This window comes from Haliotis cracherodii, unplaced genomic scaffold (genome assembly GCF_022045235.1).
Source record: "Haliotis cracherodii isolate W230 unplaced genomic scaffold, xgHalCrac1.p SCAF_2, whole genome shotgun sequence".
In the NCBI taxonomy this organism is placed as follows: Eukaryota; Metazoa; Mollusca; class Gastropoda; order Lepetellida; family Haliotidae; genus Haliotis; species Haliotis cracherodii.
In genome coordinates this window covers 48,822,998-48,837,571 of record NW_027266275.1, presented here as the reverse complement: position 1 = coordinate 48,837,571, position 14,574 = coordinate 48,822,998, and the positions used below count along the sequence as shown (strand labels likewise).

At 39.5% G+C, this 14,574-nt stretch overlaps 1 protein-coding gene across 2 annotated transcripts in view; it reads left to right on the top strand.

Moving 5' to 3' along the window:
* Positions 1-13,493, top strand: part of LOC139468161 (2-oxoglutarate dehydrogenase complex component E1-like) — a 96,358-nt gene extending 82,865 nt beyond the window's left edge. For both annotated transcript variants that reach the window (XM_071249947.1, XM_071249948.1), the window contains exons 18-20: positions 1,611-1,847; positions 4,097-4,260; positions 12,916-13,493. In XM_071249947.1, coding sequence (XP_071106048.1) covers positions 1,611-1,847; positions 4,097-4,260; positions 12,916-13,030 — 516 coding nt within the window. In that variant the 3' untranslated portion in view covers positions 13,031-13,493. The remainder of the gene's footprint in view (positions 1-1,610; positions 1,848-4,096; positions 4,261-12,915) is intronic.
* Positions 13,494-14,574: the final 1,081 nt, after the last annotated feature.

The following is a 14,574-nucleotide window of genomic DNA, read 5'->3' as shown; positions in this document are numbered from 1 at the left end:
ATGGTAGTGGTGTCTTTTGATATTTTGGGATTTTTTGAATTATTATTTTTTTTATTTTTTATGGAAAGAAGTTGGACATAGACTCCATTGGGAATGGGTTTCATTTCCAGGGCAGAATTCGAAAACCATTCAGTATATTTGATCGAAACTTGAAAGATGTATCAGTCACTTGTTGAAGTGGAGCCTTTTGCTATTTTGTAATTTAAAAAAAATTATTTTTGCTATTTAGGAATGTTTCAAAATTTCATTTTTCCATGTATCCATTGACACAAGTTAGACTTTGCTGAAATGGAGGTAGGTGACGTTTCTGGAGCAGCACTAAAACACTTTTCAACAGCGTTGAATCAAACTTGGAACATGTAATATTCAGGGGTTGAAGTCGTGCCTTTTGCTATTTAGGAATTGAGATATATATTTTTTCCTGTTTCCATGGCAAGAAGTTTGACTTTGACTGCATCTTTAAAACTAATAGGTATTCTTCTTTAAAACTATGCACACCTGTGATCAGTTTGTCATCTTGTGCCTTTTGCTATTTAGGGATTGTTAGAATTTACATTTTTTCAATATCCCTGGCAACAAGTTTGACTTTGACTGTTCATGTTGGTGTGAACCTGACAGAAATACAAAGTTCCGAATCCCAATTCCACGGTATTGTTTTGATAGCTCAATAACTACTCTAGTATACTGACAGACAGATCAGATAGAAATTCTTCATCAAGTGGACTTTAACAGGCAGATGATTTGTTCTTGCGAAGTTGTAGGGCCGGGGAGATTTGTCATCTTCTGATGACTCTTGTCTCACCAAGGAATACATTTATGTTGGGAGGCCCTCTCCCAGGTTGATTGTACACACCTGCTTATTGATTACACAACTGTTTATTGGTTACACAACTGCTTATTGATTACACAACTGTTTATTGGTTACACACCTGTTTATTGGTTACACAACTGCTTATTGATTACACAACTGTTTATTGGTTACACAACTGCTTATTGATTACACAACTGTTTATTGGTTACACAACTGCTTATTGATTACACAACTGTTTATTGGTTACACAACTGCTTATTGATTACACAACTGTTTATTGGTTACACAACTGTTTATTGGTTACACAGCTGCTTATTGATTACACAACTGTTTATTGGTTACATACTAGTTTGAACAAACAAACAACCCACCCACCCACCCCAAAAATGAAAAAAAGAACACCGCCTGCACTATATTTTCAAAAAACATTGCCTGAGAACCAATTCTTTTTTTTTTTTTAAGCCTTACTAATCTCACCGAATTTTGTATTCTGTAATACTGTATAAAATTTGGGTTACGTGATGTTAAAGCTAGGATGATGGTTATAATTTTTATTTTGTGCACTCATGTTTGACATCTTTATTCACAGTTCACACCTTATGTGGTCCAGTGCCACTGAGACGGTGTGCAGAGTGAGGGACCATATATGGTCCTGTGCCACTGAGAGGTTGGGAAGAGTGAGGGACCATATATGGTCCCATGGCACCAAGAGGGTTAAAGATATGGCTTATTTATAGTATTGTTGCTTTTAGAAATTTCAAGGTAAGTTCAATGTTTAATATGTTCTACACTTTTACAGCTGGTGGTGATGACACCAAAGTCATTGTTGCGCTTGCCCGAGGCACGCTCAAGCTTTGATGAGATGTTTGAGGGAACTCACTTCCAGCGATTCTACCCTGAGAAGGGGGTAGCAGCCAGTAATGCGGACACAGTCAAGAAGCTGATCCTCTGTACTGGCAAGGTGTACTATGAACTTGTGAAGGAGAGAGAGAAGAAGAATCTGGTCGAACAGATTGCCATAGGAAGAGTGGAGCAGGTCATTGACTCCCCCTGCACTTAGTACACTCTGTCAACTGTTGTACACACTCATCACTGTCAAGTCTAGTACATGCTCATCACTGTCAAGTCTAGTATACACTCATCGCTGTCAAGCCTGGTACACACTCATCACTGTCAAGTCTAGTACACACTCATCACTGTCAAGTATAGTATACACTCATCACTGTCAAGTATAGTATACACTCATCACTGTCAAGTCTAGTATACACTCATCGCTGTCAAGCCTGGTACACACTCATCACTGTCAAGTCTAGTACACACTCATCACTGTCAAGTATAGTATACACTCATCACTGTCAAGTCTAGTATACACTCATCACTGTCAAGTCTAGTATACGCTCATCACTGTCAAGTCTAGTATACACTCATCACTGTCAAGTCTAGTACATGCTCATCACTGTCAAGTCTAGTACACACTCATCACTGTCAAGCCTGGTACACACTCATCACTGTCAAGTCTAGTACACACTCATCACTGTCAAGTATAGTATACACTCATCGCTGTCAAGTCTAGTACATGCTCATCACTGTCAAGTCTAGTATACACTCATCGCTGTCAAGCCTGGTACACACTCATCACTGTCAAGTCTAGTACACACTCATCACTGTCAAGTATAGTATACACTCATCACTGTCAAGTCTAGTATACGCTCATCACTGTCAAGTCTAGTATACACTCATCACTGTCAAGTCTAGTATACACTCATCACTGTCAAGTATAGTATACACTCATCACTGTCAAGTATAGTATACACTCATCACTGTCAAGTCTAGTATACACTCATCGCTGTCAAGTCTAGTACACACTCATCACTGTCAAGTATAGTATACACTCATCACTGTCAAGTCTAGTATACACTCATCACTGTCAAGTCTAGTATACACTCATCACTGTCAAGTCTAGTATACACTCATCACTGTCAAGTCTAGTATACACTCATCAATGTCAAGTCTAGTACACGCTTATCACTGTCAAGTCTAGTACATTCTCATCACTGTCAAGTCTAGTACATGCTTATCACTGTCAAGTCTAGTACACAATCATCACTGTCAAGTCTAGTACACACTCATCACTGTCAAGTCTAGTACACACTCATCACTGTCAAGTCTAGTATACACTCATCACTGTCAAGTCTAGTATACACTCATCACTGTCAAGTCTAGTACACACTCATCACTGTCAAGTCTAGTACACACTCATCACTGTCAAGTATAGTATACACTCATCACTGTCAAGTATAGTATACACTCATCACTGTCAAGCCTAGTACACACTCATCGCTGTCAAGCCTAGTACACACTCATCACTGTCAAGTCTAGTACACACTCATCAATGTCAAGTCTAGTACTAGTTCAGTCCTATCCAGGATTCAAACTCACACTGCCAGAGTGAGGCATCTTATTGCCAGCACACAAAGTCAGCGATCAAACCCACTCGGCCACCGAGGCTTCCACGCAGTCCACAAGTGTGGGTTAGAGTCCTAGATGGAACTCAACTAAAAAAAAGTACTAGAATCTGTACTTTACTAAGAAAGTGTTATCCCAAATATAACATTTGTTACATTTCACCACTTTCTAAATGGCGTTGTGTGTTGGTGTTTCTCTCCTCACTTTATTGTTATTAAGGTAGCTGGTGATGTAGGTCTTTCATGTTTCCAAGTTGTATTGCATTGGTCATGTGTGTGAGGTCAGCTCTCACCTGATTTTGGATTGTGATTAGTTTCCATAGCTTAACTCAAGAATTTTCTATATTTCTTGATCAAAATGTGCACAGATATCAGTCTAGCCATGAAATGGTGTCTTTTGCTATTATGGAATGTGTGCATTTCTGAATTTTGTCTTGTTTCCATGCCAGCAAATCCAATCAGTTTAGTTACATTTCCAGCGCGTAAGTCATTCATGAACCTTTTGTATTACAGCACTTGCCAAATTGTCGATTGTACACTTTTATGTGTTTGGAGTTTTATGTTTTAAACCTATTTTACCCTAATTTATTTGATACAATTGGAAAAGCCAAGTGTAGTGATGATACATACTTACACCATCCTACTGAGGTGGCTGAAGGTACCAGTCAGGTAGCAGTGGATTAATCAGCTTTCATTGTCATTGACTCTTAAGAACAAACCCCAGGGTGCTTTTGTGGTCAGGACCTTGAGTTCACTAAGAAGAACAAAAAACAATTAAATACAAATGTCTGGCCTAAGTTATGTTATCGTGTGCTTTCAGTTGACACCTTTCCCTTTCGACCTGGTAAAGGCGGAGATACTCAAGTACCCCCGTGCCAGGTTGTGCTGGGCCCAGGAGGAACACAAGAACATGGGAGCATGGTTCTATGTGGAGCCAAGGATCAACACTGTCCTCAAGAAGATCAACAGTTCAGTGGATCTCGAGTATGTATCATGTGCTGTATATTACCGGGTAAAGCTGAATATAGCTGAGTGTGGCATTGACAAGAAACAGACAGTCAACAGATTTAAATCTGAATTTCAATGTGTCTGCCACTTTAAAAATATAATGAAATTGGGCATATGTGTAGTTAGTAGTGGGGCTGAACACTTTTGTTCTGTTTTTCATGATATCTAACTATTGTAGTTTGGAACATGCTCTTAAATTCTCACAAAATACACTCTCCCCAGAAACCACAAAGCAACCCATGCTTGCCGTAAAAGGTGACTATACTTATCATAATTGGCGAGTTAACGGAATCAGGTGGTCAGGCTCCCAGTTGTGTGAATTGATGCTCATGATGTCAATCACTAGATTGTCTGGTCCAGACTTGATTTTTTACAGACTGACGTTATATAGCTGAAATATTGCTGAGTGCAGCGTTAAACAATAAACAGAAACCACAGCACCAATGAAGTTGAAACTTTACAACGTTCCTTCGAATACCTTTCCTCTATTACATCATTGCCAATATTCTTGCAATTTGGTTAAGATCTAACATCACACAAAAAATGTCTTTAGATTTCAACAGCTGTCCTCTTCACTGTCATCCATCCTGATCAGTTGTTAGGAATACTGCATATCGTATCAAATGCCTCAGTGCAGGCACAGAGCGGGAGACACAACTTCTTTCTTTTGTGTGCTCAGCATAACACACTGTAAAGTTTTTCAATTATTTGAGCACACATATTTGTGTTACAATTCAGTACTAAAGTATTTTAGGTTATCAATTATATTTTTGTTGTTCTATTCTGGCGTAAAAATTATGTGGGCATCCAGGCCGTGATTCTTTTTGTGTGCCTCCTAGTTCATCACACCCTCTCCCCTTGGACAATAAAGACAGGCATACCTTCCAACGTCATCAAGGAGTAAGTAGGGAAACACCCAGGGGCAGCAGAGGGCGCTGTTTATGACTCTCTAGGGGCATCTGGTGGGGATGTCTCCGAGATTACGCCAACTATTGGCAGCATGTCATGTATGACAGCTGGATTCTCAACATGGTTCCACTTAGCTACAAGCAAGCTGCACTTCCATCAGCTTCCAGCATTACAGGTCATATTATTCCATCTGGGAGGGAGGACCGCCTCCGTGGTCTAGTGGTAGAGCGGAGCGGAAGGTCCGGGGTTCGATCCCCGGCCGTGTCATACCAAAAGACGTTAAAAGATGGTACTTGTTGTTACCCTGTCTGGCGCTCAAAACACACACACACACACACACACACACACACACACACACACACACACACACACACACACACACACACGTGCATGCACGTCGCTATATAATTGCAATAATCTTGGAAGCGACGTTAAACCCCATTTCACCTCACCCACCTCACCATCCAGGAGGGACCAGGTTGGAGGATGGGTCATCCAGGCGCTACTAGAGAAGGGAGCTCCTTTCGCACTCACCATATCGGAATTCAGAGGAAGTTTCTATTCTCTGGAATTCCCAGTGAAGAAAAGAGAGAACACTTCAGAGCTACGCATGATCATCAACCAGACTCTTTTAAAAAAAGATAACCTATTACGTCTGCCCAAGTTGCAGATGGAAATGATCAAGAAACTATGAAGTGCTCTCAGAATAGGAGATTAATAAGTCAGCTAGACCGCTATCTCTGTATCCATTCTGAGTGGCAAAAGTATGTCCGTTTCACAGGCAATGGACGGAGAGACAAGTTTCAAAGGCACCATGGCTCAGATAATGGCTATATTTACAGGCTTTGCTCATCTGCGTCTGTCAGACTGCAAGACAACATGGACGACCTCCTATTAGCTGATCTGGACCAACAGCAGTTGCAACGATACACACTCTGCTGGATACAACTCCTAGTTGAGTTCCTGGCTTCTTCCTGCCAAGTCTGAGTTTTGTCCTGCACAGGTCATCATCTTCATAGGCCAGGTTCCGCTTACAACAGGGTATATCCTTTGGCACCCTCAGATGAACTTTACGTGAATCTTCAACCAAGCAGAGCTTTGCACACTGTCATCAAAATGCATAGCTTCCAACTACAATGGGGAACAAAATCATGTTTCTTGAAGGAAACTATACAATTATTCGGCTTAGCAGACTTGATCAAGTGTAGATTGGAAGCCTGCCACACAACCAACACACTTGAGTATTGGTGGATTGTTTGTCCTAGAAGAAGAATGTCATATCAACAGATTGGTCTCTTCTTTACCAAGTCTGCAAGTGGATAACGATGCCTTGGGACACTCCACATCTTGACAAGCACCCCATCTATGTCAGTCCAGTACCAGATCCACAGGCTCCACAAGGGGAAGCTCTGTTGTTGAATTGGGAAGGCATGTTTGCGTACATATTTTACTCATGGCCGCTTCTAGATCGATTCTTAGAAGTGGCGGACTCAGGCTGTGTAGTTATCCTCATAGACCAGGCTTGGCCAAACAGGACATGATTTCCCAGGCTGTTCCCTCCCCTCATGGAAAGTCCACTTCAACAACCAATACCAGGGCTCTAGATAGTTTTTCAGCATCAGGAGAATATGCTCCTCATTATTTCAATATATAGGAGTACTGGCAAAACTGAAGAGTACACTTGGAGTACTGAATGGCATTTAATGAATGAATTTCATTTTAGATATCAACCATTGCATTGCTACTTTTGTGAAAGCAAGTCAATAAACAATATTATTTTCATTGTACATATATGTCTATTGTATAATGTGCACCCTCCTCTAGGGTATTCAGTATTGTGGGGGGGGGGGGGGAGGAGGAGGGAGAGTATTATAAGTAGACTTTTTTTTAACATAGTAGGCCTTCAGCCAAGTCAGGTAAATGCACAGCTTATAGCATACATGGTCAATACAAATTTCAGATAAAACATCAAAAGACATGATGATTTACTGTTTAAAATGAATTTCAAATTCTGCTAGGCATTGTTTAATATGCAGATTAAGATTACCGTGTGTATTTTCTCGTAAACTAGGCTGGAAACAGCAGTCAGCTGTACACACATTTTCTCACAATCTACCTGTGTTTCCATAAAAATTTACACAATAATATGACTTTAAAAGAATTTTGATGCAATGATCAGAAGAATTGTATCCAAAACTATTATTTTATCAGGAATAATATATTCCAATATCTTGAAGTTGCAGCTTTACTATATATATTTATAATAATAATAACCATAAGCATAGCACTTACTTTGGTACAGCAGATCGCTATTGCGATCTTATGTTGGCATATATAACAGTCAAACTATAACCATAATGACTTTTAATGAGCCAAGTATGGCAACTAAAGCTTGTTTCAAGGCATCAATAACATATATCTGACCGTGGGTGCTTCTACCAATCACTTTGAATGCAATTTTACCGAAATTAATGTATACAAATTGAATGAAAATATTCATTAAAAAATGTTACAAACATAAGTCCGGATGTGCAGTGAACACTTTTGGTAACCAGACAGTATAATTACTTGATTAATTTGCGTACATATGTACAGATTTATTGACATGGTATATTCGGTGTTATGTGCTCGTGGTATTCACTTTGCGTTGGGGAAAAAAACATGAACACTCATTATGGCATGTATTATGCGCACTCCCTTTACACAGCTGTTTTGGAAAAAAGAGCGAACTATGCACAAGAAAATATGCTGCTTACGTACATGTATGGTGTGATGAGTATTTGATACATTTTCAAAATTATCCCCCACCGAATCGTGCATATTTCCATCCTTACATACGCCTATACGGCTTTTATCCGGAGCCCTGCACTACAGTACCGTCAGCCCTGATCAGACGTACTTTACAGCAGCCTGCACAACCTTCACCTAAACACCTGTCAACAATACACATGGTGGCGGGTTTCTTGCTCCATCGTTATGGGACGATAGAAGGATACTTCAACATTCGTCTTCAACATGAGGGGTAATCTGTTGGCACCCATCCCTTCCTAAAAGCGACTCATGAAATCAATTCAAATGGACGATATCAAAACACTATGTACATTCCCAAGGTGGAACTTGTTGATCCGACTATCAACATAAATGGCTGCTCCTTAGAAGTCCATGAATAAGCGACTCTACAACAAAATTTATCAAAATCCTTAGCGTCATGGAAGGCCGTCTCTGTTGAACAAGTCATCGCCAGCCGTCAGTAAATGTCCAAAAATGTGTTCATGTATTTATATCTGCTTGAGATATTCTCATATCTAGAGGGTCTATACTCCCTGAAGCCTTTAGTGGCTGCCAAGGCTGTGGTTTCCCAGTTGCCATCTAGGGTTGGACAGACCAGAGGTGTACAACTGGGCCACACCAGAATATCTGCAGGTGATCTACGGTTCAACAAAAGTTAAGACAGCAAAAAAGGTCCTCGGCAACAGATGTGACATCAGTGTAACCATAAAAGGTGTCAGAGACAGAAGTGACGTCATTAGAACCAAATGAGATCACCCATAGAAACGGAAATGACATTGACACCACGAAGAATGACATCATAGACTGGAAATAATGTCATGGAAATGCCTATACAGTGTTCCCTCGTTATTGCGACCTTCAATATAGCGCTAACTTGGTTATAGCGGGCGTTAAAGCATGGCTCCCCAAATTAACTAACATTTTCAGTAACCTCAAGTTTTCCAATGACGCGATGTTTTCCCCCATCTCAGAAAACATTATCAGTTAATCACCACGATCCCATAACAGTCAACAAATCTGAACTGAAGTACGCAATTTAATCCTATTATTATAATATCTGGTAATATAAAAAAATGTTCATTGTTTATCTGGACTAATGTTTGCAATATATTTTTTCAATTATATTCAAAATTTCATTTAATTAAAATAATGTTTACAATAATTTCAGCGAAATCGTATGCGAAGTGATCGGTAGATCGTACAACTCACCATTATTTACAGCAACCACGGTCACATTACTGCTGTTGACGCCTTGAAACGAACTTTAGTTGCAAGAGAATGGATACACATATCATAAATGCCGTACCATGACATGCTTAAAGTCATATTTGAGGCAGTTTGACAATTAAATGTCAACATAACGTTTTCGCAAGATGGGTGCCAAAGCTCTTGACAGCGGATCAGAAAAGTGTCAGATTCCCGACGTCCTGTGACAATTTATGCCGTTTCGAAGCAGATTTTTTGGCCCCATTTATAACCATGGATGAGACCTGGATTCATCACTTTCAACTAGAAACCAAAATTCAGTCTAAACAATGGAAGCATCCGGAATCACCAGTCCCCCCAAAAGCCAAGTCGGTTCCTTCTGCTGGATAGGTGATGGCTTCAGTCTTTGGGGATTCCAAGGGTATTATGCTGATTGACTATCTTGAAAAAGGCCAGACTATTAATGGAAGATATTATGCTGACCTACTGAGACAGTTGCGTGAAGCTATCAAAGCTAAGCGACGGTGAATGCTCACAAAAGGAGTCCTGTTCCACCAAGACAATGCTCCTGTTCACAAATTGGTGGTTGCCATGTCAGCAATCCATGATTGTGGCTTCGAATTCATTGACCATCCCCTTTATTCACCCGATTTGGCCCCGTCAGACTTCCATCTGTTTCCCAAAATGAAAAAGGAACAAGCCGGTAGCAATTTTCCTAGTAATGATGACGTCATTTCCGCTGTGAATGACTTTTTTAGGGTGGCTGAAGAAAATTTCTTCTTGACCGGCATCCTGGCCTTGCAGCAAAAGTGTGTAAACCTGGAAGGGGACTATGTGGAGAAATAAATGAAAACCATCGACTTGGTACGGGTCTTTCACAGTCAGGCTTAGAACTTTTCAGCCAGCCCTCGTAAATCATCATGTCTAGTGATGTTTTATATCAAATTTCATACTTTTATTGACCAAGTTTGTTGTAGATCTACCTGCTTGCTCACCTGAAGGGATACGATTTGTTGGGTTTTTTTGAAAGCACATATTAATACTCGATCAATTCTTTTTTTACTCTATGAATCATAAATAACTTCTGAAACATGTATAGTGTTTTGTTGGTCATCTACCACCTACGACTCGACCTTCGTTAAACCGCTGATCATCTATAATGTTTATCAATTATTTGGACCCCGAAGGTAGCGTTGTAGCGAGGGATCACTGTATAACGTTGTTTACAGTGCAACTATCAAGTTATTGTGCATTTTCTTAAACGTTTCTGTGTGTATATGTGTCATTAACCGTCAGCTATCTTGGATTACTTTATGCTAGATCCAACCCAACCTTCTGGTGTATTATTATGATTATGTTCTGATCCTCAAAACCTTCCAAATGGTGTGCTGGTTTTTGTGGGGAATTAGTAACAAAGAGCAGGGGTCACAAGAGACTAATTACAATTTTATTTACAAGAACAGCTTGAACAGTACCTTAAATATAGCTGAGGGTGCCATGGGCGAGAGGTTTCCTTGGTTTGAGCATTAAACCCCTACTGCCTAACATCTTGCTTCTCTCTGTAATAGAATGGCAAGAGAGAGGGGAATACTAAATCCTGTTAGACTGGCACTAATCCTGTTGTCATATTTACTGGAAATACAGTATGATATCAGAATAGACAACCTTGTATGGGGCTAAACCTTATTGAGTCTAAATTGAAGTATTTGCTCAATGATATTCTAATATAGGTGATGACAGATTTACTTAAATAAAATAGTTCAAAGCAATCTATTCAACTATGTAGACATAACTTTTGTCTTATTGAATAGTGTGTCTGGGTGATGGGTTCTTGTTACCCTAGACTGCTATTTATCTAAAAGCTCTAACTGGAACTACTAATATTTTTTATTTGAATTTTTCCTGGATCCTAATATATATTACTTGCTGTTCTATAATTATATAAAAATTTGTATAAATGTTACATCATGATAACTTATAAAAGCACTTGTTGTGGATCTTATTATTTCATGAAAACTTAGTGTAAATATTTCACCATTACAGTATTCTGGCTTTTATGTAATATTTATGGTATTCGAAGGATTTATCAAACAGTACTTGTCATTGGGTATAATTCTTAGAATACTGCCTATGTTGCATGAGGAGGTATTCCCTCCCACCTCCCCAATTTACCTACATCTAGTTGATGCATTTTATTGGAATGAAGTGACGTGTCTCAAGCTCTGGGCATGCCCCGAGGCATTAATCAAATTAGGAACCCCTGTATCAAATGAGTATATGTCCAAGTGCTGCAAAATAAACCATAGATCATCTGTCAGGATACTGAAACTTGAATTTTCAATATAAATGATTCACCGAGTTGTCACTACTAATTCCTTCTTATTTTCCTCCACCATGAAGTGGGGTTTTGAGTTTTGAGTTTGTCCGTCCGTCCATCCATCCGCCCTTCCTTCCGTCTGCATCTGAATGGGGACAAATTTTCTCTAAAGCTGTTGAGTTAAAGAAATTAAATTTTGCTCGCTGAAGTTACTGGTCACCATCTCCAATGAGTTGGAAACGGTGCCTTAAATTCATTTTATACAGAGTTAAGGCTCTTGCTCCATGCAACTAATGAAGTTGCTTGAATGAAAGTTTGCATGCTTATCCAAGAGATACTTATCCAAAGTTTGAAAATTGGTGCTGTAAATTTTTTTTACATCTCTTGCTACATGCATTTAGATTTTGTGCATACAAGGCTCGGCCCTTGACTCGTGCATAGTGTCTGCAATGAAGACAAGTTTTCTCAGAAACTACTGAAGTGACATGAATGAAACTTCTACACTTACCAAGACCAAAAATGGGTGCCATAATTTGTTTATTCCAGAGAATTTGACTTTTGTGTGTCAAATTTAATCAGATTTTCTCATGACATAAAGCCACACTAGTGCCTATCTCTTCTTAAGGATATATAGGACTTTGTTTTTATGGTTAATGTTAACATCCATGTTATTCACTACTATATAAACAACAAAATTCCTGTGTGCCCCATGGCGGGCAAGGGGGTCTTGGTGGCCTGGTCATATAAGGTGCCCCAATTTGCTGTGCAGACTTGCATCCCTTGAGCCTGCCGGAAGCCACTGATCGTGGGTTTCACCAAAGTGGTAAATGCCTTAAGACCTGCATCACTTTGGGCTTTTCTCCCACATCAAGCTGACACACTGTAATATAACCATACTGTTCAAAAGCGGTGTTAAACCCAACTCACTCACTAAGACCTGCAAAACTTTGAGCTTTCCTCACACTTGAAGCTGACAAGCTGTGATACAGATGGAATATTGTACAAAGGGACGTTGAACCCAACCCAACTCACTCACTCACTCACTCACTCACAGCGGGGGATAGTGATGAAACCTTTTTCTTGTTGTAATGATAACTTCAATTTAATATTGATCGAATTTCAACATGTAACCCAACTGAATAGAGACATATGTAAGGAGAAGTAAGATTTGGAAGTCATATAAATTTGTCCTAAACATAGTTAAGCACAAATGAGGAAGTACAGTCAAACACCATTGTGTCATAATTTGATGTGTTGAACTTACAGTTGTCTCAAAGTAAAAGCTTGGTCCCTGCATGTTCCTTCTTTATTCATCACTTTTGGTTGTGTCGAACCACAGATAAAACAGTGTTTGACTGCACTTCATTTCTTGAAGCTAGACTCTTGATTGTTGTTTGTGTTGTTTGCAGATATGCAGGACGGTGTGCTTCTGCAGCAGCAGCTACTGGCAACAAACATATGCACATGATGGAGCTGGCCCAGCTGTACTCAGATAACATGGATGTTTCTCCACGCCTCGACTGAGCTCAGCATCACAGATGAGCAGATGTGTAGCTAAATTGGACAATTATTTATTCTATTTGTACATATAGAGGTACTGAGAAGATGAACATACTGATAACTGAATGTACACAGCAATCCTGCAGTGTGTTGCAGGCACAAAGTCAGGCAACACGACACATGCAGTCTACCTGACCACATCACAGACATAATGTTCTGTTAGTGTGTCTGGCTAGTAAATAATGTGAATGTGTTTGCTCAAACAAAGATGCCTACCAGTGAGTGTTGGTTGTATAAACATGATTACACACTGGCATACAGTGGATTATGTGACTAGAAACAAACACATATCCGATAGTGTGGACTGTTTCACTGACAGCGCTTATGCCATGTTTGACAATGGATGTGGTGTCATTAAATGCTTATATAGAAGAAACTTGTTAAAACTCTTGGAAATAAAAAGTGAAAATATTTTTACTGTAACACACAGACTGTTATTTTGTTGTTGTTTTTACATTGTAACATTCATTCTCATATCTTTTGCTGGTAATGCAAGTTTGAATAGCCATTGTATTTTGTATATAGAGGCAGCTAAAAGAAACCTGTTTCACAATAATACAGTTTTATATTGCAATCAATACAAAGAGATTGAAAGAGTCATTGCAATATCTCTGCCATATAGTGACGAAAGTCATTCAGCAAAGTTCAAACATAATAATCATACACCTTATGATTGTTTTAAATTCATATACACACATTATTTTGTCAAATTAAATTTCTCCAAATTATGAAAAAGATGTAAATCTTTCATGATTTAACGGATTATTTCCAATGCCTGATCTCAATTTCACCCAAGTGGGTAAACCGTCTAAGACCTGCATTAATTCAGGCTTTCCACATCAAGCTGCCACTCCAAGATATAACTTGAATACTGATTAAATACAGTTAAAGCCCAGCTTAATCACCATTTATAAATAAACTGAGGGCCAAAAGAAAAGTAACCAACATTAACTGATTTGCCACTTTGAAACAAAGATGCCAATCTGTTCAAAAACAGTAAAGAACACATCTCATGAATACAGCCATGATTCATGTTCTCTGTCGTTCTTTGCACGTGCTTTGCGGATTTTAGGAGATATTGGTGTTTGTCAGCAATTTTTAAAAAACATTCTCTCCCAAATTATCGTGCAATTTCCGGGTATAAATTACGCACAAATCTGTTCCCTATCATTGGTTGCGATGATTAACACCAACGAACATGCCAAGACTGACTGATGTCCACAGGTTGAGAGCCATAGGTATGCCGTAGATGGGAGCGTCACAGAGAGCGGTTGCCATTAACATGAATTGCTCCAAGATGACCATTACCAGACTGGTCGCACGTCTCCAACAGACTGGCAGAACCGCAGACAGACCACGGAGTGGCAGACCAAAGGTCACGACCCCGCAGGATGACCGCTTTTTACGGGTACTTCATCTGAGGAACAGATTTCTTACTGTGACGTCATCAGCTGCCAACAGCTTAGGACATCCGGTCAGCAGACAAACAGTGACCAGACGACTACGAC